The sequence below is a fragment of the Echeneis naucrates genome, chromosome 4 (genome assembly GCF_900963305.1).
Source record: "Echeneis naucrates chromosome 4, fEcheNa1.1, whole genome shotgun sequence".
NCBI classification, from domain to species: Eukaryota; Metazoa; Chordata; class Actinopteri; order Carangiformes; family Echeneidae; genus Echeneis; species Echeneis naucrates.
The window spans coordinates 52,020-77,514 of record NC_042514.1 but is presented as its reverse complement, the minus strand read 5'-3'; the positions used below and the strand labels follow the sequence as shown (position 1 = coordinate 77,514).

Sequence of the window (25,495 nt, the reverse complement as noted above, 5' to 3'; positions counted from 1 at the left end):
AGGGACTATCTTTGGCAGTGAATTTATATTTTTTCTGTTGGTGAAGGATATATAGGACATGTGTTGACTATGACAGGATACGCTCATGATGCAGACTCTGGTCTGTTAGTGTAACTGTCTGGACAGAATTCTGGTCTCTGTTGTTCAGAATGTGTCATCCTGCAGATCTCTCTACATCCTGTGATGACATTAAGTGATGCAACTTTGTAGGGTCGAACATAAGAACAGAATCAACGCTTAATTCACCACTTCACCCACTTAATTCACCCACTTCTGTTCTCCCTCAGCCTGTCTGTATCCTGAGATGGTCTTCAGGCCTCTCCAGACTCTGCTGACATTGTTCTGCTGCAGCTGATCCTCCATCTTCATCCTGTAGCGGTTCTTCCCCTCTCTGATCTTCCAATAATGAAATATAACATTGAGCCAATTCTTCGATCAAAAACAAACAAAGAAACAAAGAAACAAAAAAAATGCTTACATCAAAAGCATGGAGACATGCTGGCCACCCTAACTTATACAACTTTTTCTGTCTAAACAGTACCCGAGTTACGGCGCTGCCATTTCGACTACTCTTGGCGGGCATTCTCATAAACACAGGATTAACAATACATTAAACTACATTAGACAATAATCTTCTACTGAATACAGCAACTCCTGAATCAACTGCAATGGCCATTGTACATCTGGAATCATTCTCACCTCTAAATCTCTCAGAGCTAGCTTCTATATTCTCATCATCCAGATCATCAACCTGTCTATTAGACCCAGTACCAACTAGCCTCTTAAATTTTTACTTAATTGAGCCATTCATTCTATATGTGATTAATCTAGCCTTATCTTTGGGTTATGTACCTTAGACTGTTAAGACCGCAGTCATCAAAACCCAATTTAAAAAGCTGAATCTTGATCCAGATGTTTTGGCCAACTATAGACCCATATCGAACCTTCCATTAATTTCTAAAATCAATGAGATTCTTCTTTTAACATATAAAGCTCTTAATGGCCAAGCTCTCTCATATCTCAGAGAGCTCATAGTTCCTTACTGTCCTAGCAGGCCACTCCGCTCTCTAGATGGAGGTTTACTTGTGGTTCCTAGAGTCTCCAAGAGTAAATCTGGAGGCAGATCGTTCAGTTATCAGGCTCCGCTTCTATGGAACCAACTTCCAGTATTGGACTCTTTTGCAATTTTTAAGACCAGGCTTAAAACATTTTTGTATGACAGAGCTGATAGATAAAAAGTTAAAGTTCATTTAGTCTTTAGCTATGCTGCTATAGGCCTCTCTCTCTTTCCCACTCTCCGCCACCTTGCATGTGCTGACAATAACCATGCTTCTTAAAAATCACTGTCTCCCCCAGTTCTAAGAACGTGTACTGCATTTACTAACCATGTTTTCCTAAAGTCTCTGTCTCTCTCAGTTCCTCTCCTCTCTCTCCCTGTCCTCATCCTGCAGGTGGTGACTCATTGCCATCCCATGTTCCAGCATCATCTCCATGAGCTCCATGAAGCATCATGTTCCTGCCTCCACCTGTTTTCAATAACCCCCTTTCTTGCTCTCATTCTCACCCTACGCTACCCCACCACCCGTGCCTCTCTCTCTTTCTCTCTCAACCCAACTGGTCAAGGCAGACACCCCACGCCTGGTTCTTCCCGAGGTTTCTGCCTCTTAAAGGAAGTTTTTCCTGCTTCCTGGGATCTGTTGGGTCTCTTTAAATCATTTTATAAAGAGTTTGGTCTTGATTAAGTACACCACTGTTCATCATAGCTGACTGTACCTAGACAAAAACTACCACAGAACATTCACTTAGTTCTGAGCTTATTTGAAATGAAATGGCAAAGAAGAAAGGATGACACGAGTGACGTGGATCATGCAGCCATGAGAGTGACCAACTCGGAGCAACGGGTAAACCACAATCTCACAGCGCCCCCTACTGGCTAAATGGCTGCCACTCCAAGTCCAACCATACTGTCGTACTATCGAATTATGTTACAAATACACCAAAACAAAAATACCGATATAAAAATTAAAATACACTAAAAAATGTGGGCACACGCTAGTGGGCCTCACACGTGTCCCACTCTGAGTATGTGTGTGTGGGGAGGGGGGCAGTATTTGTGTGTGCCTGGGAGAGTGCATATCTTTGTTTGGATGTGTCACTGTGTGTGTGTATGCCTGAGGGTGTGTCACCTTTTGTGCGTGTCTATGTGTTTCCAGTAGAACCAGTTCTGTCTGATTCCGATCTCCACCCTGTAAGCACAACAGACTCACCAGTGAGGTGAAAGCTTTCTGGGTATTTATTGTCTTCAGGTCGCCTGTCAAACCAAACTCTCTGTTCTTAAGTTGCCTTAAAATTAACCAATGACGGTCAGAGAGTGGGAAATCCTGACAACAGAAACACAAATGTCCATAACTCATTGCTGTACAAGGCTGGTCCCGAAACCTGGCAACTCACAGGCCCTGAGCCCAAAGCATCAGATCTAGGTGACAAGACCAGCTCTAAACACACCCGCACAGATTTTTTCTTATAGAATCATCAGCGTCAGTAATTTTGGTTTTTCTTTTGTCCTGGTAGTTAACTGGTTGTTAATTGGTGGAGTGAACTTTACAAATGAAGTCCCTGTATCAAGATCCTCAGACTGATGATCCAGATCAAGTCCCTCTTTACATCTGTCCATGAGGGCCCACTTTGGACCAATGAGATAAAGGTTTTTGTGGGTCTCTGTGGACCAGGTGACAGCCTCATGTGACTCAACAATTCCACACAGACATGATGAACAGTGGAGACAAACGGTCTTGCTCAAGTGTTGCTCACATTTTTCTTCTTCTTCTATGAAATGAACAGAGCAGTAGAACTGAACCTTTCTACTTCCAATCAACTTTTCTTTTTTATTGATCTATAAAATATTTAAATGACAGAATCGTCACTTTAACAGGGAGAGACTTGATGTGTCATCAGTCTCTGAGGAGGCAGAACTGCTGGACAGACTCAGTTGTAACATGAGATAGCTATGTTTCCTAACTACACACCTGACTTGTGGGTTTGTCCCCCAGTGCTGCAGGATCTTACCTACGCCTCTGTTATCTCAACCCCCACCCCGTCCGTGTCTGGTGCAGCCCTCCTCCTCTTATAAGCCTCCTCCTGTCCTTTATCAACTCTCAGATATTCAGGACGTCTTCAGGATTCTACCAGTCTTTGTCATACTGATATCAGGACTGTGTTCCGGTCATGGTTCGGGTTTCTCGGCCCGTGTTTCTGTTGCTGCTGTTTTTGGTAAGTTCTGAGCTGTGTGTATTTTCTGTTGTGTTCTGGAGCATTTATTTCTGACGTTAGTGTTAAAAGAAAAGTTGAGAGTGACAAATATTGACCCAGAGGCAGATTCCTACAGGTTTTGCTGTGTTTACTTTTGACTTTGTAGTAAATACCTGGCTGCCATGGCAACACTAATCAGACGTTAGCAGTCAGACGGTGTCAGGTCATGTCTGATTGTGTGCCGATGAACGGCCTCATTTTGTTATAAAATCATCGGTGCCAATAATAGAATTAAGCTCATTACCAAGTACCAGGGAATCACCCTCCCCCCTCCTGTTTGGGTGGAAGACTCCACTCCTTTCTCAGGAAACTTGTCTTTTGTTCTGACCTGCCCACAGCTTCAGGTGTGGCAGCCCCTCCCTGATCACAACACCATAGCAATGACAGAAATGTTGCTGCGGCTCAGAGCAAAGAAATTTCAGTTTCATGACTCTTAGATCCAACAGCTGGTCAAAGGTTAAACAGGACAGTAGTCCGTCATCTTCATCCTCAGAAATGAGCCACATGCAGCCTGACATCACGTCCCGGTTACCTGATTACACCTGAACCCCCACACAGAGACAGCTCAGATTTCAGCCAAGGCCTGGTCTGTAGCAGAAAATGTAGGATCCCAGCCTCTCTTCATTTACATGGGGGTTAGGGTTCTTCTGAGAACAGGGGGATCTCTGTCAGCACAGTCCCCCCCCCTCACCATTTGAGGTTCACAACACAAGGCCAAGCAGAAGTTTGAGGCTCAGAGACAAAGTCTGAATTCAGACTGAAACATGTCGACTGTTTCCCCTGCTGAGTCTGACCCAGGTTAAAGAGACACTACTGGCACACACAGACACAAACAGTCCTGTTGGCGTTTTTTTTTGTTTGTTTGTCCTGGTTGTCAGATGGGTACTTCCTGTGATCACACTGTTGTGTTTTGGCTGCAGGCTGCAGCTGTACTGTTGTCTGCCACCAGGAAAAATCTGGGCCGCAGCAAGCGAGAATGGATTCTGCCTCCAAAGCCTCTGAAGGAGAATGTGGACTACACACAACAGGAATCTGTGGCCAAGGTGAATCCACTTCCTCTGTTCGTTACACAAGTTATTTTGGGGACAATCAAAGTGGTGGCACCGACACCAGGATTGTGTCCATAAAGAACAGTTAACACACAGCATCCCTGAACAGGAGGAAGCAGCTGAACTGTGTTTGGGCACTCAAACCAAAGATCTTGCGAACTGAACCTCAGAAATATCTCATAAAAAACCTATCAACAGCCACCAGAGATTTTTTGAATAATACCTGCAGCATTTTCAAAAATATTTAAGTGTTTTTTTTTCTGCTTTGTGTTTCAGATTCGATCAGATTTTGAAAGTAATGCTCATGTTCGCTACTCCCTTGAAGGCGTTGGTGCAAACAAGGACCCCTTCCATGTGTTTGTGGTAGACCCCCAAAGTGGACTCATTCGTGTGACAAAAGTTCTGGACCGGGAGTTCATTGATACCTACAATGTTAGTGCTCCAGAGCAGAGTTGACTTTCCTGCTGTACCTTCTTTGAAGTTATACTTTAACTTCAATGTACCCTTCAGTAGATAAAGTTTTCACCTGCTTCTCACATCAAATATTCAAATACTTGTGACACATCAATGTTAAAGGCTGATGGTGAATATTCCTGCAATGACAGATGTGAAGGTGATTGAGGTGTTTGTGCTCTGCTCTTTCAGCTGTCAGGTGTTGCTACATTCACTAATGGCACGGAAGCTGAGAGAAAAATTGACATTCGGATTAAGGTTGTAGACGAGAACGACAACCCTCCTGTGTTTGGAGCCAACCAGGTGGAAGAGGTGGATGAGCTCAGTCCCATAGGTACAAACCTGTCCTGACATGAAGAAAAACTAATCCCTCATCATGAAAAAAGCAAAGTGTTGTTGGTTTAATCTCTTTCCATGAAGCTGTTCAGCTCAGACTCATGTCGAGAGCAGGAGAAACTGGTTCATCTCAAATAGTGAAGCATAAAACCTTCGCGGAAAAACAAACCACAGTCACTGAGCAGCTTCCAGATAAAATGGGCACAAACTCAAGACAACGTAGTGGAATGGAATGTGTTTTTATATTTTTGTGAGTTGTGGTGTAGTTCAGGGTATTGCAGGGTAGTGTGGTGTTTTGTATTGTTGTGTGTTGTATATGTATGACGTTATTGTACTGCGTCTACATTAGTGTCATTGTGTTTTCTGATCTCAGTCTGTGGCTGAACGCAAGAATTTCCTGTTTGTTGTCAGACTACATCATACTGAAGGACCAAAGTTCTCTGAATCAAGTATTCACTTGTATTCTGTTTTTTACAGGGACTTCAGTCATGAAAGTCATCGCAACTGATGCTGATGAACCAGGAAATGAAAACTCGAAGATCGCCTACAGCATTTTAGAACAGAGTCCAGACCACGACATGTTCTCTATTAGTGGTGACGGGACCATCTATGTCAAAAATCCGACTCTGGACAGAGAGGTACTCTACGACATTATTATCTAAGTATTTCACCTATCATGATGTGTGTTTTTTAATGACACACATTAAGTCATAATTTTTTAATTTTGGAATGCATTCTCCTTTCAGACAGCAGCTCGCTACACTCTAATTGTGAAAGGTCAAGACCTTGATGGCGGACCAGGTGGAAACAGTGGAACTGGGACTGTTACCATTAAGGTCCGAGATGTGAATGACAACCTTCCCACCCTGGAAAAAGATGAGGTAGTTTATTTGTGACACTTGTCTAAAGTGTTACTTCTGTTGAGAAAAGAATAGAACACATGGAAATACGAATGTCACATATGACACTTAACAAACATGTTGAAATGAACCTGTGACTTTCATGTCATCATGTCTTTGCTTTTAGTACAATGGCAGTATTGAGGAGAACACAGAAGGTGTGGAGGTGATGAGACTCAAAGCAGAGGATCTGGACATGGAGGGCACAGAAAACTGGGAAGCTGTGTTTGATATTGTCAAAGGCAACGAGGCCGGCTACTTCAGCATCACGACAGACCCCAAAACCAACGAGGGGATCCTGATGCTCGACAAGGTACTACAACTGGATTGTGCTCTGACATGGTGTTATCTTGGGAAAAGATATTTTGTGTGTTATGACAAAGACAAGCAATGTTGTACCATCCCAGTAGGCTCAGGACTGAGCCCCCCCTTCTTAGTAAAATACAAAACTACCTCAAATCTGGTAACCTCCAACACCACTGACTCTGATCTTAGTCCGCGACCTATAAGGAAAGATGGCTACCTCTGACCTCCACTAACTACCTCTGACCTCACCTAACCACCCTTAACCTAAACTTACTACCCCTGACCTCCACACATCCACACAGGTTGTGAATGGCTCTTTACACCATATCCGTTTATGTGTGTGTTGTTTTTTACAGGCTGTGGATTATGAGGATGTGAAGGACCTTCAATTAGGGGTAGCTGTGAGAAACAAGGCTCCACCAGTTTTACCTGGTGGCAGTAATGATGCAAACATTGGGTTAGGAGGAGGAGGAGGCGGTGGCGGAGGAGGAGGAGGAGGAGGGGCAGGAGCTGGTGCTAGTGGTGCTAATGGTGCAAGTGGTGGAACATCATCGTGGCAAAGTACGACCAAATATAAAACCTATCCGATCAAAATCAATGTGAAGAACCAGCCAGAGGGGCCACGTTTTGACCCCAAAGTCAAAGCTATTCCCATCTCAGAGGGGGGTCACTCAATCAACATTAAGGATGTCATTGCCCACTACCCTGCAATAGATGGAGACACCGGGAAACCAGCTGAGAACGTCCAGTCAGTACATACAAAAGCACACACAAAGACTCTTCAGTTCAATCTGCACTCAATCAAGATTAGTGACACTGTGCATCTGTTCTGTAGGTATGCCAGGGGCTCCGACCCTGGCAACTGGCTGATCATCGACCCAAAGACAGCTGAAATCAAACTGAACAAGATGCCTGACAGAGAATCTCCCCACCTGGTCAATGGCACATACTTTGCTGAAATAATTTGCATGACAGAAGGTACACTCTTCTATATTTCTAATATTTCTAATGTCAGTGTTTCTATGTATGTATGTATGTCTTTCCCTTAACGTGTCCAAGATAGAAACGCCAGAGTCAAATTCCTAGTATGTTTTCACATACCTGGCAATAAACTCTGATTCTGATTCTAATATACTTCTACTCCAGCTCCAAATGCTTTACACATAATCTCAGTCTCATCTCTGCCGACATATTCAGCAGGCTCTAATAATGATAAAAAAAAAAAAAAAAGGAAAAAAACATGCACGCAGTATACCTTCACCCTGGTCACCTCATGAGCAGCCAACACAGACAGATGAATATATCAGTTGTCACACAGCAAGGACAGGAAAGTATTTCTCTCTAAACTTGTCTGAAGTCATTGATCTGTTGTTGAATAATCTCTTCCTTTTGTGTTTAGCTGAGCCAGGCAGGCCTGCTCAAACAGCCACCGGCACCATTGCTCTCCAGGTGGAGGATGTTAATGACCACTGCCCCACCCTGACCAGTAACATCCAGACGATGTGTACCACAAGTAATGCTGTTATTGTGGACGCTAAAGATGAGGATGCATTCCCCAATGGACCGCCATTTGACTTTGAAATCGTCCCAGAAGGCACTAAGGGCAAGTGGCAGGTGGAGCATTTCAATGGTGAGGAGAGTCCTACTGACATCTGTATGTGGGAGACTGGAAGCAAGTGTTAAACAGCTTGAGATCATGACTACACAGAAGACTGAGAAAAGTGTGATTAGACAGGACGGTCAGTTGTATTGGTTGAATTGGTATTATTTAAAGAAACGCACTGTGTCTTATTGATTCAGTTTATTTTACCTTTGCTTGGACCTTGCTTTCATCTGCTGGAGCTGTTTTAAAACCTGCACGTTAAACTTGTAATGCCTAACAACAACTGTGGAAGGGAAGGAATGATTTGACTCATTTACCTCAGCCTAGTAAAGAAAGAGACAGGAAGACACTGACGAGCAACACAAACCCTGAAACTGCTGAGCTCTTCTCAGACCAGTGGACTTTGTTTAGATGCTCTGCACTTTTCATGTTTGTTGCCACAGACACTGCAGCTATCCTGAGGGCTCAAGAATCCCTGTGGCCTGGTGTCTACGAGCTGGAATTGTTTGTGACGGATGAGCAAGGAGTGGCCTGTCCAGAGCCGCAGAAAGTGAGAGTGCAAGTTTGTACTTGTGAGGATGGAGTAGTTTGTGGAAAACGAGGCACCAATGGTGAACCCACCAAAGTAGCACAGTTTGGGCCAGCTGGCATTGGACTTCTCTTTCTGGGTCTGCTGCTGTTAGCACGTAAGTATGAGGAAATGCTCAGTCTGAACTGAAGGGTTGTGTGAAATTAGTAACTTTCAAGACCAGGCTTAAAACTTTCCTGTATGACAGAGCGTACAGTTAAAAAGTCCTCTACTCTTTAGGTATGCTGCTGTAGGCCTAGGCTGCTGGGGGAAGGACTGAGCTTCTCTCTCTCTCTCTCTCTCTCTCTCTCGCTCTCTGTCTCTCCCTGTCACCCTCTCTCCCTCTTTCTCTCTAACCTCCTTGCATGCGCTGATAAAAACCATCTTTCTTAAAAAAAAAACAAAAAAAAAAAACAAAAACAAAACAGTTTCACCCAGTTCTAAGCATTTATACTGCATTTCCTAACCATGCTCTGCCAAAGTCTCTGTCTCTCCCAGTTCCTCTCCTCTCTCTCCCTGTCCTCATCCTGCAGGTGGTGACTCATCTCCATCCCATGTTCCTGCAACACCTGCTGGTCCCATATAGCATGAATTCTGTATTACAGCTCAACTCCATGAACTTCATGCAACAACATGTTTCTGCCTACACCCCCCCCCCCCCTCCAATGCCTGCCTGCCTGTCTCTCTCTCTCTCTCTCTCTCTCTCTCTCTCAACCCAACCGGTCGAGGCAGATGGCCGCCCCCCCTGAGCCTGGTTCTGCTCGAGGTTTCTGCCTCTTAAAGGAAGTTTTTCCTTGCCACTGTTGCCAAGTGCTTGCTCATCGGGGGATCTGTTGGGTCTCTTTAAATAAATTTATAAAGAGTTTGGTCTAGACCTGCTCTATATGTAAAGTGCCTTGATGTAACTTTGTTATGATTTGGCGCTATACAAATAAATCTGATTTGATTTTGATTTGATTTGATAGAATGTTAACTCAAGCCTGAAGACAGGCTGAGTTTGAGTCTAGTTTAGTCCAAGAATAATACCACAGCTGACAAGTCAAAACAAGGCCAAGTTAAATCATAGAAATCACGCTAGAGTGACCTAATGCTGCCTTAGCTACAATCTGAGAAAGGCATATATTTAGGTACTCTGTTAAAAAACTGTTTTGTTGAAAGATCCTTTGACTCACAGGACGACGCTGATTGATAGAACAAATCCTCCTTTCAAACGGTCCAGTATTGTGTTTGGTCTGCTGTGATGCCAGCAGGTGGCACCAACTCTGACGTCAGTTCATTGTCTATGCCACTTGAACCAATCACTACTGACATCGGTCAGAGCAGGCTCACCTTGTCCGGGGCGGTCGCGCCCCCGACCACATTGTCAGTCGCTGACGACCACTGCAGCTCCCACACCTCACTTTGGGAGCCGTTAAATAACACTCAGCCTCTTTTTACAGTCATTCCTCTGTTGCTGCTCTTCTGCCACTGTGGGGGGGCTTCAGGTCTGCCTGGGGGCTTTAGTGAAATGCCTTTTGACACCAAATCACACCTTATTAACTACCGTACTGAGGGTCCGGGAGAGAACACGGTAAGACCAACATATTTACCTTCCAACACACAACTTTCACTGCTGAGTACAGGAACACTGGTCTACACACTGCTTACTTGTTGTTGAGACAGAATCTACCTGAAAACTTCATGAAGTGATTTAAAGACTCGGCAGCATAAAGAATGCTTTCTAACATTTGGGTTCTTGGCTTCTTACAGGAGGTACCGCTTCTGCCCATGCCGACAGACCATTACAAACCAACCCAAACACCAGGAATCACACAGTCTCATGTTTCCATGGACGGCATGAACATGGCCAAATTTCAAAGTATCTACGGTAAAGGTAAATACTGGGAGATGAACCAAGGGAGTGGCTACTCTGAGTTTGAATCCAGGCCACCAGCAGGAGGTGGAGGACTCTATGACAACATGGCTCTTCCAGACCACTTCCTGAGCCAGTATTACTCTGAGGTGAGAAGTAATTTCAATATTTAGGCTTTTAATTTCCGTTTTTTGGTGTCGAAGATGCTTTTCAAATGTTGGAGGAACAAATCAAAGAAAATGGTCTCCATCAGGAGGCTGAACTGCAAAGTATTTTGCCTCAACACTTCAACAAAAAACAAGTATTCACTTATCCATGTCCTGACAGTTAAACCGAAAGGTTTTAAAGTTTGATTCGAACTTTTACGAGCTTAAAGAGCCCTTTCAAGCTGTTAAGCCCTGACCATATTTTCAGGGAAAAAAATCCTCAATCGACATACACAAAGTAAACCAAGAAACCAATAAATGTAGTTATCACTACATTTATTACTGTAACAACTCCCTCAAACTCACTCACTAACCCTAACCCAATACAAAATTGCCATGCTCTCTAATAACAAATAACAAATCAGGAATGATTTGTTTTTATCAATTCAACAGAAGGTGACCAATGGAAACAAGAACCTTGGAGTGAAGGACAGTCTGTTGGAATATGACTTTGAAGGCCAGGGCTCATCTGCTGGATCAGTGGGCTGCTGTAGCCTCCTGGAGTCTGACAATGACCTGCAGTTCCTCGATGACCTTGGACCAAAGTTTAAGACCCTGGCTGAGGTGTGTGGAGGCAAGAAGATCCAGACTGAAGTCACAGCAATGCCTCCTCCTGCAGTTAGTGCTACCATCAACACTCAGACCTCAGGGAGAAGAGTGACAGTTGCCCCACCGCCGCCCCCTTCACCCAAACAGCAGTCCACCATCTCCAAGACAGAGCAGACTGTGGTCAGAGAGACATCTGAGCGTTCTCACTCTATGAATGAAAGTGCAACCACATTGAGGGGAGGGCTAGCAAGTCAAGGCCAGATGCTGCTGGTGCAGCAGCAGCAGCAGCCTGTGTACTACACTACCGCCCCTGTGCTGCAGCCCACACACTTTGTAGTCCAGCCACAGGTTCAGAATACCATGCTGCTGGCTGGGGCACCGGCCACCAATCTACAGGGCATGGTTCTGGTTAACAGCACCCAGCCTGGACCTGCCCAAGGTGTGGTGGTTCAAGGACAGAAGATTATGACTACTGGACAATCCCAAGGCTCTGGCGTGTTGCTGTTGGAGGGCAGTGGGATCCATGGAGATGGGAACAATCTGATCCACACTGGAAACCTTTCTGGCTCCCAGACCATGATGATTGTGGACGGCAAGGTCCCAGCAGGGTCAGTGAAAGTGCTGAAAGGGAGTCAGACCTGCCTCGTGCAGGGAGGTACCTTACAGTCAGGAGGGCTTCCAGGATCTCAGAGAGTCCTGATGGTTGGAGGATCAGCAACTGGTGGAGGCCAGCTGCTCCAGGAGGCAGGAGGTGTTTCAGAGAAAAGAGAAGTGTCAGATCCTCAGAGAGTGCTATACAGAACGGTCAACACATCCACTGAGTGTCAGAGCAGTGTGATGACTTCCCCAAGCACACTGGTGGGTGCAGCTTCCCCCACCTACCACAAGGTGACGCAGATGACCAGAGAAATTCACTAAAGGCTTCTGTAATTGGTCCTGATGGGAGGCCAGGTTCCCCAAAACCCCTACCTTTAAATTTGAAATCAGTTTTTAAGAAACTTGCTGGTTTCATCTGAGGTCCCCTCCTAAAATGTCTTCACCTCATTGTTTTAAAAAAAAATATTTGTTCACACATTTATTTTTCTATCTGTTAAAAACATGACTATTTCATCTCAATTTCATCTTTATGTTATATTTTGGTTAATTTGCTCTTAAAACCAGTTTTGTACTATTTCTTTGTCTGATTTGCACCTAAAAATAAAATACTGTAATAAAGTGTATTGTAAATCTTTTCATTGTTTCAAAGACACAGTATTGTAACTGTTGTGGCAGGTAATTTATTTAAACTGGCTAAATTAAAAGAATATGAACCTGCAAATAGTAATGTACAGGACCAGCTGGCCTGCGTTGCCATAGAAGCAGGTGAATATGAAGAACAGGGCAATGAGTTCTTGCAGGAATCTTCATGTCAGATGACTGGCTTTCTATTGAGATTCTTCCATGTGATAGTTTATCTCTTCCACTAACAAGAAAGCATTTAGACTGCACTGGTTGGTTTTGGGGCTGCACGGCGGCACAGTGCTTAGTGCTGTTTCCCCACAACAAGCAGGTCCTGGTTGGGTTCCCGGCCTGGGGCCTCCAAAGACATTATGTCTGGGTTTATTGGTGACTGTCCGTCTCAGTGGTTGCTGGTCTCTGTCTGTCTCTGTGATGTCCAGGGTGACGCCGGCCCTCGCTCAGAGTGAGCTGGGATTGGCTCCAGAATACCCCGTGACCCAGAAACAGATAAGAGGATCAGAGATTAATTAAGGAATGACTGGTTTTGTATTGGTATAAAAAATGCCAATGTGAGACAGTCACTTTGGTCACAGTACTCAGAGTCTCACACTGGCAGGTTTCAAAGTGATTGTTCACAAACCAGACACATCACCAATAATTTGCTGTTCACAGTACAAATAAACTCTCTGTTTTGTGAGCAAGTATTTTTATTGTCACTCTGCTGGGATGCCTGTTTTGGTCAATGCGGTCTGTTGACTGTTCGACATTTTACGAAGGTGATTCAGCAGCTAAATAAATGTGGACTTTTGATTACTGTCCCCTGATTCAAATTCAGACTGAAGCTGTTCTCAGGATTTGACTTACTTCGTCTTTTGTGAAGATGAATGTTCACTTAAAATAGAGAATGCTGCTCTTAAACATCTTTCTTGAACATGCAGGGAACCTGATGCCAGGAATGCCAACAGGACTGAAGTCATGGGTATCATGATGTCTGCATCTGCAGGCACACTCAACTTATCCACAAAAGTCACTTTGCCAATTTTCTAAAGGCGTCAACAAGTTCACAGTACCACAGTACAAATCATCTGACACTGAGTGGTGAGTCACAGACAGACACACCTGCAGGTAAATTGTGGAAACACCACACCCTGCCTCTGCTTCAGAATTTCTGTCTCCTGGTTTCACTGTTATTTCACCTCATAGCTTTGAAGCAAATGCACCACAAATAAACCTGAACCCACAAAAGAACTCATCACTGCTCCATCTTTCAAGTGCTAAAATTAGAAGTTTCAATAAAGAAGAAACCAAATATCACCAAGATGTTTAAATTATCATGTTAGTTTCATTACATTATTATTATAATGAAAAAGGGACTTAAGTGTGGTGCACCTTGGTGGGCGCCTTGTCTACTCTCAAATCAAATCAAATCAATTTATTCATATGGCTCCAAATCATAACAAAGTTACTTTACACATAGAGCAGGTCTAGACCAAAACTTGTTGTGGAGCTGTTAAAGAGACCCAACTGATCCCTCCAAGAGCAGAGAGGAGACAGAGGAGGGAAACACTTCCTTTAAGAGGCAGAAACGTGCTCAGGGAAGGAAGGGGAAGGAAGCCATCTGCCTCGGCTCTCGAGTTGTTGGAACAACTTTCTGACGGACTGGGGAGGTCCATCTGTAGATCTACATAAAAAAAGATATAAAATAATTCAAATATTATATTCCCTATCTTTTCTGTACTTTACTGATGTGCCCTTCAGCAAATCTTTTCTCACTCTTTCCTGTTTGATTTATTCTTTTCATTCAGTATCATTGTGTATTTCATATGTATATTATGTAGTATTTACATCTGTTTAAATTACTGAACCAGTTTTGTCACTTTGCTGTATGACTCTTGAGGCTCCATTTGCATCTAAAAAAGGTGAAGTTATCATTATTTCCTCTTTCAGTGTTGTAAGTGTGAGGTGTTTTAGGTTAAATTTATTGTGATCCCTGAATGTGATGGTGATCTCAGTGTAATATTATGTCCCACACAGTAAAGGTGCAGAAAACATCAAACAGGGGCAGGACTTATTTATCTGGTTCAGACTGGTTGATGTGATTATTATCATAATGTTTGATGACTTATGGAGGGCGTCTGCATCTGTATGGTGCAGCACTCCTCCTCTCATAAGCCTTCTCCTCTCCCTCATCAGCTCTCAGATAGTCAGGAATTCTTCAGGACTCCACTAGTTCCCGGGATATCAGGACTTAGTTCTGGTCATGGGTCAGGTTTTTTGGCCCATGTTTGTGCTGCTGCCATTTGTGGTAAGTACTGAGCTTTTTGCCTCCGAACTAAATATTCTAACTTCCTTGACTTTGTGTCCAGATCACCCACAGACATTTCTGGCTGCCTTGGACACACAGATGGTCCGTAACCCTCGTAGGGAAACTGTGTCTAATACTCCTGTTCTTACAGACAACAGTGGAGTTAAAATGTATCTGTGGCCACTGACCTGCTACCATCAAAAAAAAAAACAAAAAAACAACTAATCTTCAGTTATCCATCCATCAGCGATACCATATACCAGTGCAGAATGGCAGGTTGAGGGGGGTGAGCAAAGGAAACATTCCCAGATGAGTCTGGGAATTCCCTTGACCATTCTATAATCTCAGCTGATGGTCTAACCCAGTCACTGTATTTCCTCTAATGCTATAAAATACACTCATCAGGAATCAAGATGGAAATCAGCTTTTACTAAAGCTCAGAGGCTGATGGTTCCCAAAGACACCTGCCTTATTGGCTGCCTGGTCACTCCTCTTTTTATTTTTTACTGACTTATTGAACTTCTATCAGTCATTCGTGGATTAGGCATGTGACAGAGGGATGGCAAAGACCTGATCCCTCTCAGATGAAAGTCTCTGTCATTAACGTTGCTTTAGTCTACTAATGACTCATGCAGAGTTCTTATTTTGTGTACTGTGCAGTTTTTCAGACATGACACTTAGTCACACAGTTCTTATTCTTGAACAAAAGGCTGCCACTCCCGTCTCTTCTTCTCCTCATCATTCACCTGTGATCCAGACATGCCCATGTATTAACTGAAGGCTTACATTTTCCCAGCAGCAACAGGGTGTGGTGGCCACAACAGCAATTCAGAAACGACAGGTTGAGGCTTCACTGAGGAGTATTCCAGGGAAAGCTTTCATATTAACCTGTAATCACAAGTCAGAGTTTCAGACAGACATACATTTCTTGCTTGTGTAAAAAAGGCCTACATTAATTGTTAAACTGCAACAAGGAGCAAAACATATTGACAAATCAAAGTCTGAACAATGATAACTTCAATGACATGACTATATGAGAAAAAAAAAAAAAAACAGCAAATACATCATGTATATGAAGAAACAGAACACAGAGTGCTTAGTGTCCAAGACAATGTGAAAAATTAACAGATAACAGCATCCGTGCCCTCTACTTTACCTTTAGATTAACTCTAAGGGAAATTCAATGTTGTGTGCCCTGTTGTATTGTTTGATGACCAGGAGGGGCACTGCAGAGCACAAAAACCACCTGCACCAGGACAGAGGGCAGTAAAGAAACATTTTGAGGAGGGAGCAGGCTAAATGTTAGAGAAAGTGTCACCTATACCAGGCTCAGAGGCCTTAATGACCTCTAATGAGGAAAATGTGCTGATAGAAGGTACAGCTCAAGTTAGCCAGGAAAAGCTTGTGGATTGCAGCAGAATGAAGCCAGAGCTTTTCGGACAGGTGAAGAATGTCTGAGATGGACAGTCTGAGAATCACTAGAGTCTGTAAAATGTGGAACAACAATGTGTTGAAAGGCCTTTTTCAAAACATCATGGTTTAAAAAAAAAAATCAGTGGACAACGTGAGTAACAGTTCGTACTGTTTTGTACAGTACTTTGTACAGTAATTTGACCTGGAGGATGTTTTTCTGAGCAGTGACGGAATGGTAGGATTATGGACCTCTAACAGAAACTTCACATGTCCACCTAACGTTACTGAAGTCTTTACTCTCTTGTGTTCCAGCTTGAGGCAGTGGCTGCGGTGAAGATCGACTCTGGAGACGAAATTGTGAGGATAAGAAGAGTATGGCTCCCTCCACCAAAAGTCCTGCAGGAAAACCGAGATTACACTCAAGATGCATATGTCGCCAAGGTGAGCAACTGAAAAACCTCAACTGAAATGCCTTTATCAGATGCAACCATGTATTTGAACATATAGAGAGATGCCCCGGGCATAAACTCCACATGGTTTACTAAGGGTGGTGAGGATAGTTACTCTTCAGTCCTTCAGAGACATTGGAGAATATTACAAAAGCTACAAATTGAAGACTGCAGTCTAAGCAAATCACCGCTAAATTACCTCAGCCTTCACATGGTCTCCCCCACAGCTCACGTCATTCATAATTTACACTCACTCTTCGCACCAGCAGTCAACATTTTGCCTCCAACCTTACAGACTTTGTATTCTAACTGGAAAAATATGAAGTCCCACATCTTCAGTCCCAGAGGTTATTTCACCATTAGTCTCTGAGGGCAAAGTCTTGGGGCAGTTTAGCCAGCAAACATGTAAATTCAGAGATCTGAAGCCTCAGAGTTTGTGGACAAACAGGGCTTGTATACTGCAGTGATTGGTAATGAAAATCAGGTGAGCCAGGTAATCAGTGCTGTGGAACCACCCTTCAGCAATTACATTGTGTTTCACTTTGCTGAAGTTCTGCTTTTTCTTTTTTTTGTTTCATTCAGGTGCTCTTAAATTTATGTGTGTTTAGTTGAATTATTGATTTGTGTGTTTCAGATTCATTCAGATTTTGACAATCAAAGGGGAAATATTCGTTACTCCATTGAAGGCATTGGTGCAAACCAGGACCCCTTCCATGTGTTTGTGGTGGACCCAAAAACTGGATTAATTCGTGTGACCAAAATGCTTGATCGGGAGTTCATTAATATTTACAATGTGAGTCACCATAGAAAGTACAGCAGGAAAATCTACTCTGCCCTAATCAGATTCAGTTTTCAATTGCTTCTCACGTTAAATATCCACATATTTACACCCACTTGCTACACATCAGCATTACAGGCGGATAGCTAATATTCCTGCAGAGAGAGAGTTTAGGATGAAAAAGATGTTTGTGTTCTGCTTTTTCAGCTGTCAGGTGTTGCTACATTCATTAATGGCACAGAAGCTGAGAGAAAAATTGATATTCGTTTTAAAATTGGAGATGAGAATGACAACGCTCCCATATTTGGACTCATCCAGCCTGGGGAGGTGGACGAGCTCAGTCCTGAAGGTACAAACCCGACCTGACATGTGATGGCAATCTGATTCGTCATGTTTCATTTTCAAGTAAAGCATTGTTTTCGGTCTGTGAGTTTCCTGTTTTATTTCATCTGTGAATTAATTGATGTGCTCATTCCCTTACAGTATCAAACGTTCTCAAAGAACTTTAGGTGTTTCATCACTGAACCCATGTTTATTGCTCACAACCTTGTTAGTGCATGATAGTGTTTCCTGGCATCACTGTCACCTGTTGATCCATCAGCTGACAGCTCATCCACATGTGAGGGACACGCCCTGAAACTGTTGAAGCCCAGCGGCTGTAGGAGGTTTCATGGAAATTAATTGTAATAAGTGTGTTGTTTGTATTGTGCACACACAGAGATATTTTTGATTTAATTTTACTGTATTCTATGAAGAGACAGTGGCGTTCCACCCAGAGACAAACCGAAGAACTGCTGATTTATACCAAATGATTCCACACACTTGTATCATCTCTACACTGCCACAAAAATATGATTTGGAAGTCTTAATCCTGTATTGAATCCTGTCTGAGAGCTAATAGTGTCAGCTTCTGTCCTCTGCCTGCATCATCCAGAAAATAGTCTTCCTCACTGGCTGCGCTCTCTCTATGTGATACACAAAACAGAGCAAACTTCATGTTTGAATGCTTCTATTAAACTTTTAATGCTGTTTTTGACAGGAACTTCTGTCATGAAAGTCATTGCAACTGATGCTGATGAACCAGGAACGGAGAACTCTTCGATTGCCTACAGCATTTTACAGCAGAGTCCAGACCACAACATGTTCTCTATTAGCCGTGATGGGACCATCTATGTCGAAACGCCTTTGGATAGAGAGGTATAGTACGAACTACTGACTTCATTTACTGTTGACAGGTAATTCAGTCCAATGACATTCAGGCAAGATGGTTTCCACAACTATCAAGTGTCCTTCCCTCTGCATTTCACCTGCTGATGTTGACTTAGAAGAATCCTGTGGAAACTCGAACAAACAGGAGCATTGCTTTGTCCAAGGAGAAGCTACACAATACTCATAGTTCATAGATGCAGCCATGTCAACTGCCTCTACTTCTGTAAGGAATGTGACTATTCTCCTTTCAGACGGCAGATCACTACACTCTAATTGTGAAAGGTCAAGACCTTGATGGCAAACCAGGTGGAAACAGTGGAACTGGGACTGTTACCATTAAGGTCCGAGATGTGAACGACAACCTTCCCACCCTGGAAAAAGATGAGGTAGTTTATTTGTGACACTTGTCTAGTGTCAAGTGTTACTTCTGTTGAGAAAAGAATAGAACACATGGAAATACGAATATCACATATGACACTTAACAAACATGTTGAAATGAACCTGTGACTTTCATGTCATCATGTCTTTGCTTTTAGTACAATGGCAGTATTGAGGAGAACACAGAAGGTGTGGAGGTGATGAGACTCAAAGCAGAGGATCTGGACATGGAGGGCACAGAAAACTGGGAAGCTGTGTTTGATATTGTCAAAGGCAACGAGGCCGGCTACTTCAGCATCACGACAGACCCCAAAACCAACGAGGGGATCCTGATGCTCGACAAGGTACTGCAACTTCAGGAGAACAATGTGTGTGCTGAGTAAAAACAGCAAAAATATATAAATATTAATGCGAGAAAAACACAAGATCACAGTACAAACACTTCACAGAGAGGGTTAGGCTGGGGCAAATCCTAAATAATCAGTCAGACTACTTATTAAATTAAATCAAATCAGATTTATTTGTGTAGTGCCAAATCATAACAAAGTTACATCAAGGCACCTTACATATAGAGCAGGTCGAGACCAAACTCTTTATAGAATGATTAGTATCTGTGTCTGTTTTTTCACAGGCTGTGGATTATGAGGATGTAAAGAACCTTGAACTGGGACTATCTGTGAGAAACAAGGCTGCGCTAATCGGATCTGGGACAAGTGGCATTGCTGGTATAGGCTTTGGAGGAGGAGGAGGAGGAGGAGGAGGAGGAGGCGGCGGCGGCGGCGGCGGGGGAGGAGGAGGAGGAGGAGGAGGAGGAGCTGGTTATGCTAGTAGTGCTAGTGCTAGTAGTGGAACATCATCGTGGCAAAGTACGACCAAATATAAAACCTATCCGATCAAAATCAATGTGAAGAACAAGCCAGAGGGGCCACGTTTTGACCCCAAAGTCAAAGCTATTCCCATCTCAGAGGGGGGTCACTCAATCAACATTAGGGATGTCATTGCCCACTACCCTGCAATAGATGGAGACACCGGGAAACCAGCTGAGAACGTCCAGTCAGTACATACAAAAGCACACACAAAGACTCTTCAGTTCAATCTGCACTCAATCAAGATTAGTGACACTGTGCATCTGTTCTGTAGGTATGCCAGGGGCTCCGACCCTGGCAACTGGCTGATCATCGACCCAAAGACAGCTGAAATCAAACTGAACAAGATGCCTGACAGAGAATCTCCCCACCTGGTCAATGGCACATACTTTGCTGAAATAATTAGCATTAGAGAAGGTACACTCTTCAAATATACACCACCATCAGTTGCCACACAGCAGGGACAGGAAAGTATTTCTCTCTAAACTTGTCTGAAGTCATTGATCTGTTGTTGAATAATCTCTTCCTTTTGTGTTTAGCTGAGCCAGGCAGGCCTGCTCAAACAGCCACCGGCACCATTGCTCTCCAGGTGGAGGATTTCAATGACCACTGCCCCACCCTGACCAGTAACATCCAGACGATGTGTACCACAAGTAATGCTGTTATTGTGGACGCTAAAGATGAGGATGCATTCCCCAATGGACCTCCATTTGACTTTGAAATCGTCCCAGAAGGCACTAAGGGCAAGTGGCAGGTGGAGCATTTCAATGGTGAGGAGAGTCCTACTGACATCTGTATGTGGGAGACTGGAAGCAAGTGTTAAACAGCTTGAGATCATGACTACACAGAAGACTGAGAAAAGTGTGATTAGACAGGACGGTCAGTTGTATTGGTTGAATTGGTATTATTTAAAGAAACGCACTGTGTCTTATTGATTCAGTTTATTTTACCTTTGCTTGGACCTTGCTTTCATCTGCTGGAGCTGTTTTAAAACCTGCACGTTAAACTTGTAATGCCTAACAACAACTGTGGAAGGGAAGGAATGATTTGACTCATTTACCTCAGCCTAGTAAAGAAAGAGACAGGAAGACACTGACGAGCAACACAAACCCTGAAACTGCTGAGCTCTTCTCAGACCAGTGGACTTTGTTTAGATGCTCTGCACTTTTCATGTTTGTTGCCACAGACACTGCAGCTATCCTGAGGGCTCAAGAATCCCTGTGGCCTGGTGTCTACGAGCTGGAATTGTTTGTGACGGATGAGCAAGGAGTGGCCTGTCCAGAGCCGCAGAAAGTGAGAGTGCAAGTTTGTACTTGTGAGGATGGAGTAGTTTGTGGAAAACGAGGCACCAATGGTGAACCCACCAAAGTAGCACAGTTTGGGCCGGCTGGCATTGGACTTCTCTTTCTGGGTCTGCTGCTGTTAGCACGTAAGTATGAGGAAATGCTCAGTTTGAACTGAAGGGTTTTGTGATAGAATGTTAACTCAAGCCTGAAGACAGGCTGAGTTTGAGTCTAGTTTAGTCCAAGAATAATACCACAGCTGACAAGTCAAAACAAGGCCAAGTTAAATCATAGAAATCACGCTAGAGTGACCTAATGCTGCCTTAGCTACAATCTGACAAAGGCATATATTTAGGTACTCTGTTAAAAAACTGTTTTGTTGAAAGATCCTTTGACTCACAGGACGACGCTGATTGATAGAACAAATCCTCCTTTCAAATGGTCCAGTATTGTGTTTGGTCTGCTGTGATGCCAGCAGGTGGCACCAACTCTGACGTCAGTTCATTGTCTATGCCACTTGAACCAATCACTACTGACATCGGTCAGAGCAGGCTCACCTTTTCCGGGGCGGTCGCGCCCCCGACCACATTGTCAGTCGCTGACGACCACTGCAGCTCCCACACCTCACTTTGGGAGCCGTTAAATAACACTCAGCCTCTTTTTACAGTCATTCCTCTGTTGCTGCTCTTCTGCCACTGTGGGGGGGCTTCAGGTCTGCCTGGGGGCTTTAGTGAAATGCCTTTTGACACCAAATCACACCTTATTAACTACCGTACTGAGGGTCCGGGAGAGAACACGGTAAGACCAACATATTTACCTTCCAACACACAACTTTCACTGCTGAGTACAGGAACACTGGTCTACACACTGCTTACTTGTTGTTGAGACAGAATCTACCTGAAAACTTCATGAAGTGATTTAAAGACTCGGCAGCATAAAGAATGCTTTCTAACATTTGGGTTCTTGGCTTCTTACAGGAGGTACCGCTTCTGCCCATGCCGACAGACCATTACAAACCAACCCAAACACCAGGAATCACACAGTCTCGTGTTTCCATGGACGGCATGAACATGGCCGAATTTCAAAGTATCTACGGTAAAGGTACTTTGGAGATGAACCAAGGGAGTGGCTACTCTGAGTTTGAATCCAGGCCACCAGCAGGAGGTGGAGGACTCTATGACAACATGGCTCTTCCAGACCACTTCCTGAGCCAGTATTACTCTGAGGTGAGAAGTAATTTCAATATTTAGGCTTTTAATTTCCGTTTTTTGGTGTCGAAGATGCTTTTCAAATGTTGGAGGAACAAATCAAAGAAAATGGTCTCCATCAGGAGGCTGAACTGCAAAGTATTTTGCCTCAACACTTCAACAAAAAACAAGTATTCACTTATCCACGTCCTGACAGTTAAACCAAAAGGTTTTAAAGTTTGATTCGACCTTTTACGAGCTTAAAGAGCCCTTTCAAGCTGTTAAGCCCTGACCATATTTTCAGGGAAAAAAATCCTCAATCGACATACACAAAGTAAACCAAGAAACCAATAAATGTAGTTATCACTACATTTATTACTGTAACAACTCCCTCAAACTCACTCACTAACCCTAACCCAATACAAAATTGCCATGCTCTCTAATAACAAATAACAAATCAGGAATGATTTGTTTTTATCAATTCAACAGAAGGTGACCAATGGAAACAAGAACCTTGGAGTGAAGGACAGTCTGTTGGAATATGACTTTGAAGGCCAGGGCTCATCTGCTGGATCAGTGGGCTGCTGTAGCCTCCTGGAGTCTGACAATGACCTGCAGTTCCTCGATGACCTTGGACCAAAGTTTAAGACCCTGGCTGAGGTGTGTGGAGGCAAGAAGATCCAGACTGAAGTCACAGCAATGCCTCCTCCTGCAGTTAGTGCTACCATCAACACTCAGACCTCAGGGAGAAGAGTGACAGTTGCCCCACCGCCGCCCCCTTCACCCAAACAGCAGTCCACCATCTCCAAGACAGAGCAGACTGTGGTCAGAGAGACATCTGAGCGTTCTCACTCTATGAATGAAAGTGCAACCACATTGAGGGGAGGGCTAGCAAGTCAAGGCTGCTGCTGCTGCTGCACCAGCAGCAGCAGCCTGTGTACTACACTACCGCCCCTGTGCTGCAGCCCACACACTTTGTAGTCCAGCCACAGGTTCAGAATACCATGCTGCTGGCTGGGGCACCGGCCACCAATCTACAGGGCATGGTTCTGGTTAACAGCACCCAGCCTGGACCTGCCCAAGGTGTGGTGGTTCAAGGACAGAAGATTATGACTACTGGACAATCCCAAGGCTCTGGCGTGTTGCTGTTGGAGGGCAGTGGGATCCATGGAGATGGGAACAATCTGATCCACACTGGAAACCTTTCTGGCTCCCAGACCATGATGATTGTGGACGGCAAGGTCCCAGCAGGGTCAGTGAAAGTGCTGAAAGGGAGTCAGACCTGCCTCGTGCAGGGAGGTACCTTACAGTCAGGAGGGCTTCCAGGATCTCAGAGAGTCCTGATGGTTGGAGGATCAGCAACTGGTGGAGGCCAGCTGCTCCAGGAGGCAGGAGGTGTTTCAGAGAAAAGAGAAGTGTCAGATCCTCAGAGAGTGCTATACAGAACGGTCAACACATCCACTGAGTGTCAGAGCAGTGTGATGACTTCCCCAAGCACACTGGTGGGTACAGCTTCCCCCACCTACCACAAGGTGACGCAGATGACCAGAGAAATTCACTGAAGTGCTATTTGCACAGTACTGGTGAAGAAGCCTCTCTGTGGGGGATTTTCTATGACCAACACTTTGAGGTAGTTACTACAGCAATTTGATGGAGAATATGTGCCTGCATGTTGGTACATCTGATGTTTGGAAAATGTGTTCAAGTATATCAGTAATCTAGACTTTGGACTTGTTGACATGGCAGTTTAGTACTATCTACCGTAATTTCCGGAATATAGAGTGCACCTGAATATAAGCCGAACCTGCTCAATTTAAAGAGAAAAACAGTCTTGTACATTTCTAGGCCGCACTTGTTTATAAGCCGCAGGTGTCAGAAATATGGGAGGAAATTGCATATGGCAGGAATTATGTTACACAGAAAGATTTCGCCTTCTTTTCGCCAGATCGATCACATTTACAATCAGTAACTTTATCACTTTTTCATTGTACGCAGGGATTTTCTAACACGTTTCATTAGTACCTTGACCTGAGATCAGGTAAACAGGTTGCAGTTCTGTAATATCTCACCTGACCAGCTGTTTTCAAGATGAAATTCTAAATGTTCTGCTATGGGTGAAAATGCAGTGCAACATGTACATAGAGCACAGTACAACCCAACACAATGAAACACAAAGACAATGGACTAACAACTAAATCAGTCAACAATCTGCTATAGGCTGTTTTCATGAAATTCACATGAGAGTTCATGTTAACTGAGCTCAGTCTGAAATAATTATGCTCCAACAGAAGAAGAAAAATTTAAATATTAAATTGTGCTCACTCACTCTTTGGTTTGGTGCTGCTTTACTTTACCAACATTCTATGTTTTTAAGATTTATTTGTTCATGAGAAATATTTGAACCAGTTAATCTGTTCAGTCTTTCCTGAAAATGTTTCTTCTATACTTTGAATTCCATGTTCAGGATTGTTAATGGGGACAAGGATTTCGATAGTTTATTATGCAGACTGTTAAATGCTTTGAATAAATGTAGCATCATGTCAAAATGTCTGAACTGCATTTATATAACACATAATAAAGCCTTTGTATGAAACAGCTGCAGTTCAGCAAGTGTGTTATGTGTTTGCATGAAGACCAACTGTGTGAAGAGTCAGATATTAGATAGATAGATCGATACTTTATTTATCCCAGACTGGGAAATTGCAATTACTGTGTTTAATGTGGAAAACAGACCTTGTAGGAATGAAGCAGATCAAGATGGACGCAGCAGTATTTACCTTTTATGAGAGACCCACCTGGCTCAGACCAGGTCTCTGTCCTCTTTATCATTTCAATGTTGATGTTCATCACCTGATCCAAGAGCCCCCCTGGCTTATGCAAAGACCCAGTAGGGAGCAGCCAATAGGTGAAGTCTGGATCAGAAGGTTAGTCAGTTTTCTGGGCCAAGATGAGGGAGGGAGGTCAAGGGTAAGCACAGTTGGTAACGGGAAATCAGTCCGGTAAGAAGTGCTAAAAAGTTTTGCAAAAAATCTGGCAGCACATGTGAAGAGTTGTGGATTAGTTGTTCGATAGAGACAGGTGATAATTAGGTGAGGGAGCACAGGTGAAAGTCATGTAGCAGATGAGCAGATGCAGGTGAAGTGACAGTCTGATGTGGGTCAGACTGTCACTAACCCTGCAAAACTTTTTTTTTTCACCCATCCATCTTCTCCTCTGATCTGTTTCCGGATCAGTTAGGGTTCTGGAGCCAATCCAAGCTCACTCTGGGCGAGGGGCGGG

At 43.7% G+C, this 25,495-nt stretch overlaps 1 protein-coding gene across 1 annotated transcript; it reads left to right on the top strand.

Moving 5' to 3' along the window:
• Nucleotides 1-3,113: 3,113 nt before the first annotated feature.
• Nucleotides 3,114-23,867, top strand: LOC115042012 (uncharacterized). Its single transcript, XM_029500004.1, is given in 30 exon segments — nucleotides 3,114-3,270; nucleotides 4,230-4,352; nucleotides 4,635-4,790; nucleotides 5,004-5,145; nucleotides 5,625-5,785; nucleotides 5,894-6,028; nucleotides 6,174-6,359; nucleotides 6,709-7,100; nucleotides 7,188-7,330; nucleotides 7,752-7,982; nucleotides 8,399-8,641; nucleotides 9,963-10,093; nucleotides 10,273-10,524; nucleotides 10,975-12,036; nucleotides 14,594-14,653; nucleotides 16,379-16,507; nucleotides 17,150-17,308; nucleotides 17,501-17,642; nucleotides 18,333-18,490; nucleotides 18,754-18,888; nucleotides 19,039-19,224; nucleotides 19,512-19,933; nucleotides 20,021-20,163; nucleotides 20,295-20,516; nucleotides 20,933-21,175; nucleotides 21,697-21,827; nucleotides 22,007-22,255; nucleotides 22,706-23,119; nucleotides 23,122-23,633; nucleotides 23,694-23,867. Coding segments are annotated over 30 exon segments (6,792 nt in total). The 5' UTR covers nucleotides 3,114-3,225; the 3' UTR covers nucleotides 23,779-23,867.
• The last annotated feature ends 1,628 nt before the right edge of the window (nucleotides 23,868-25,495 follow it).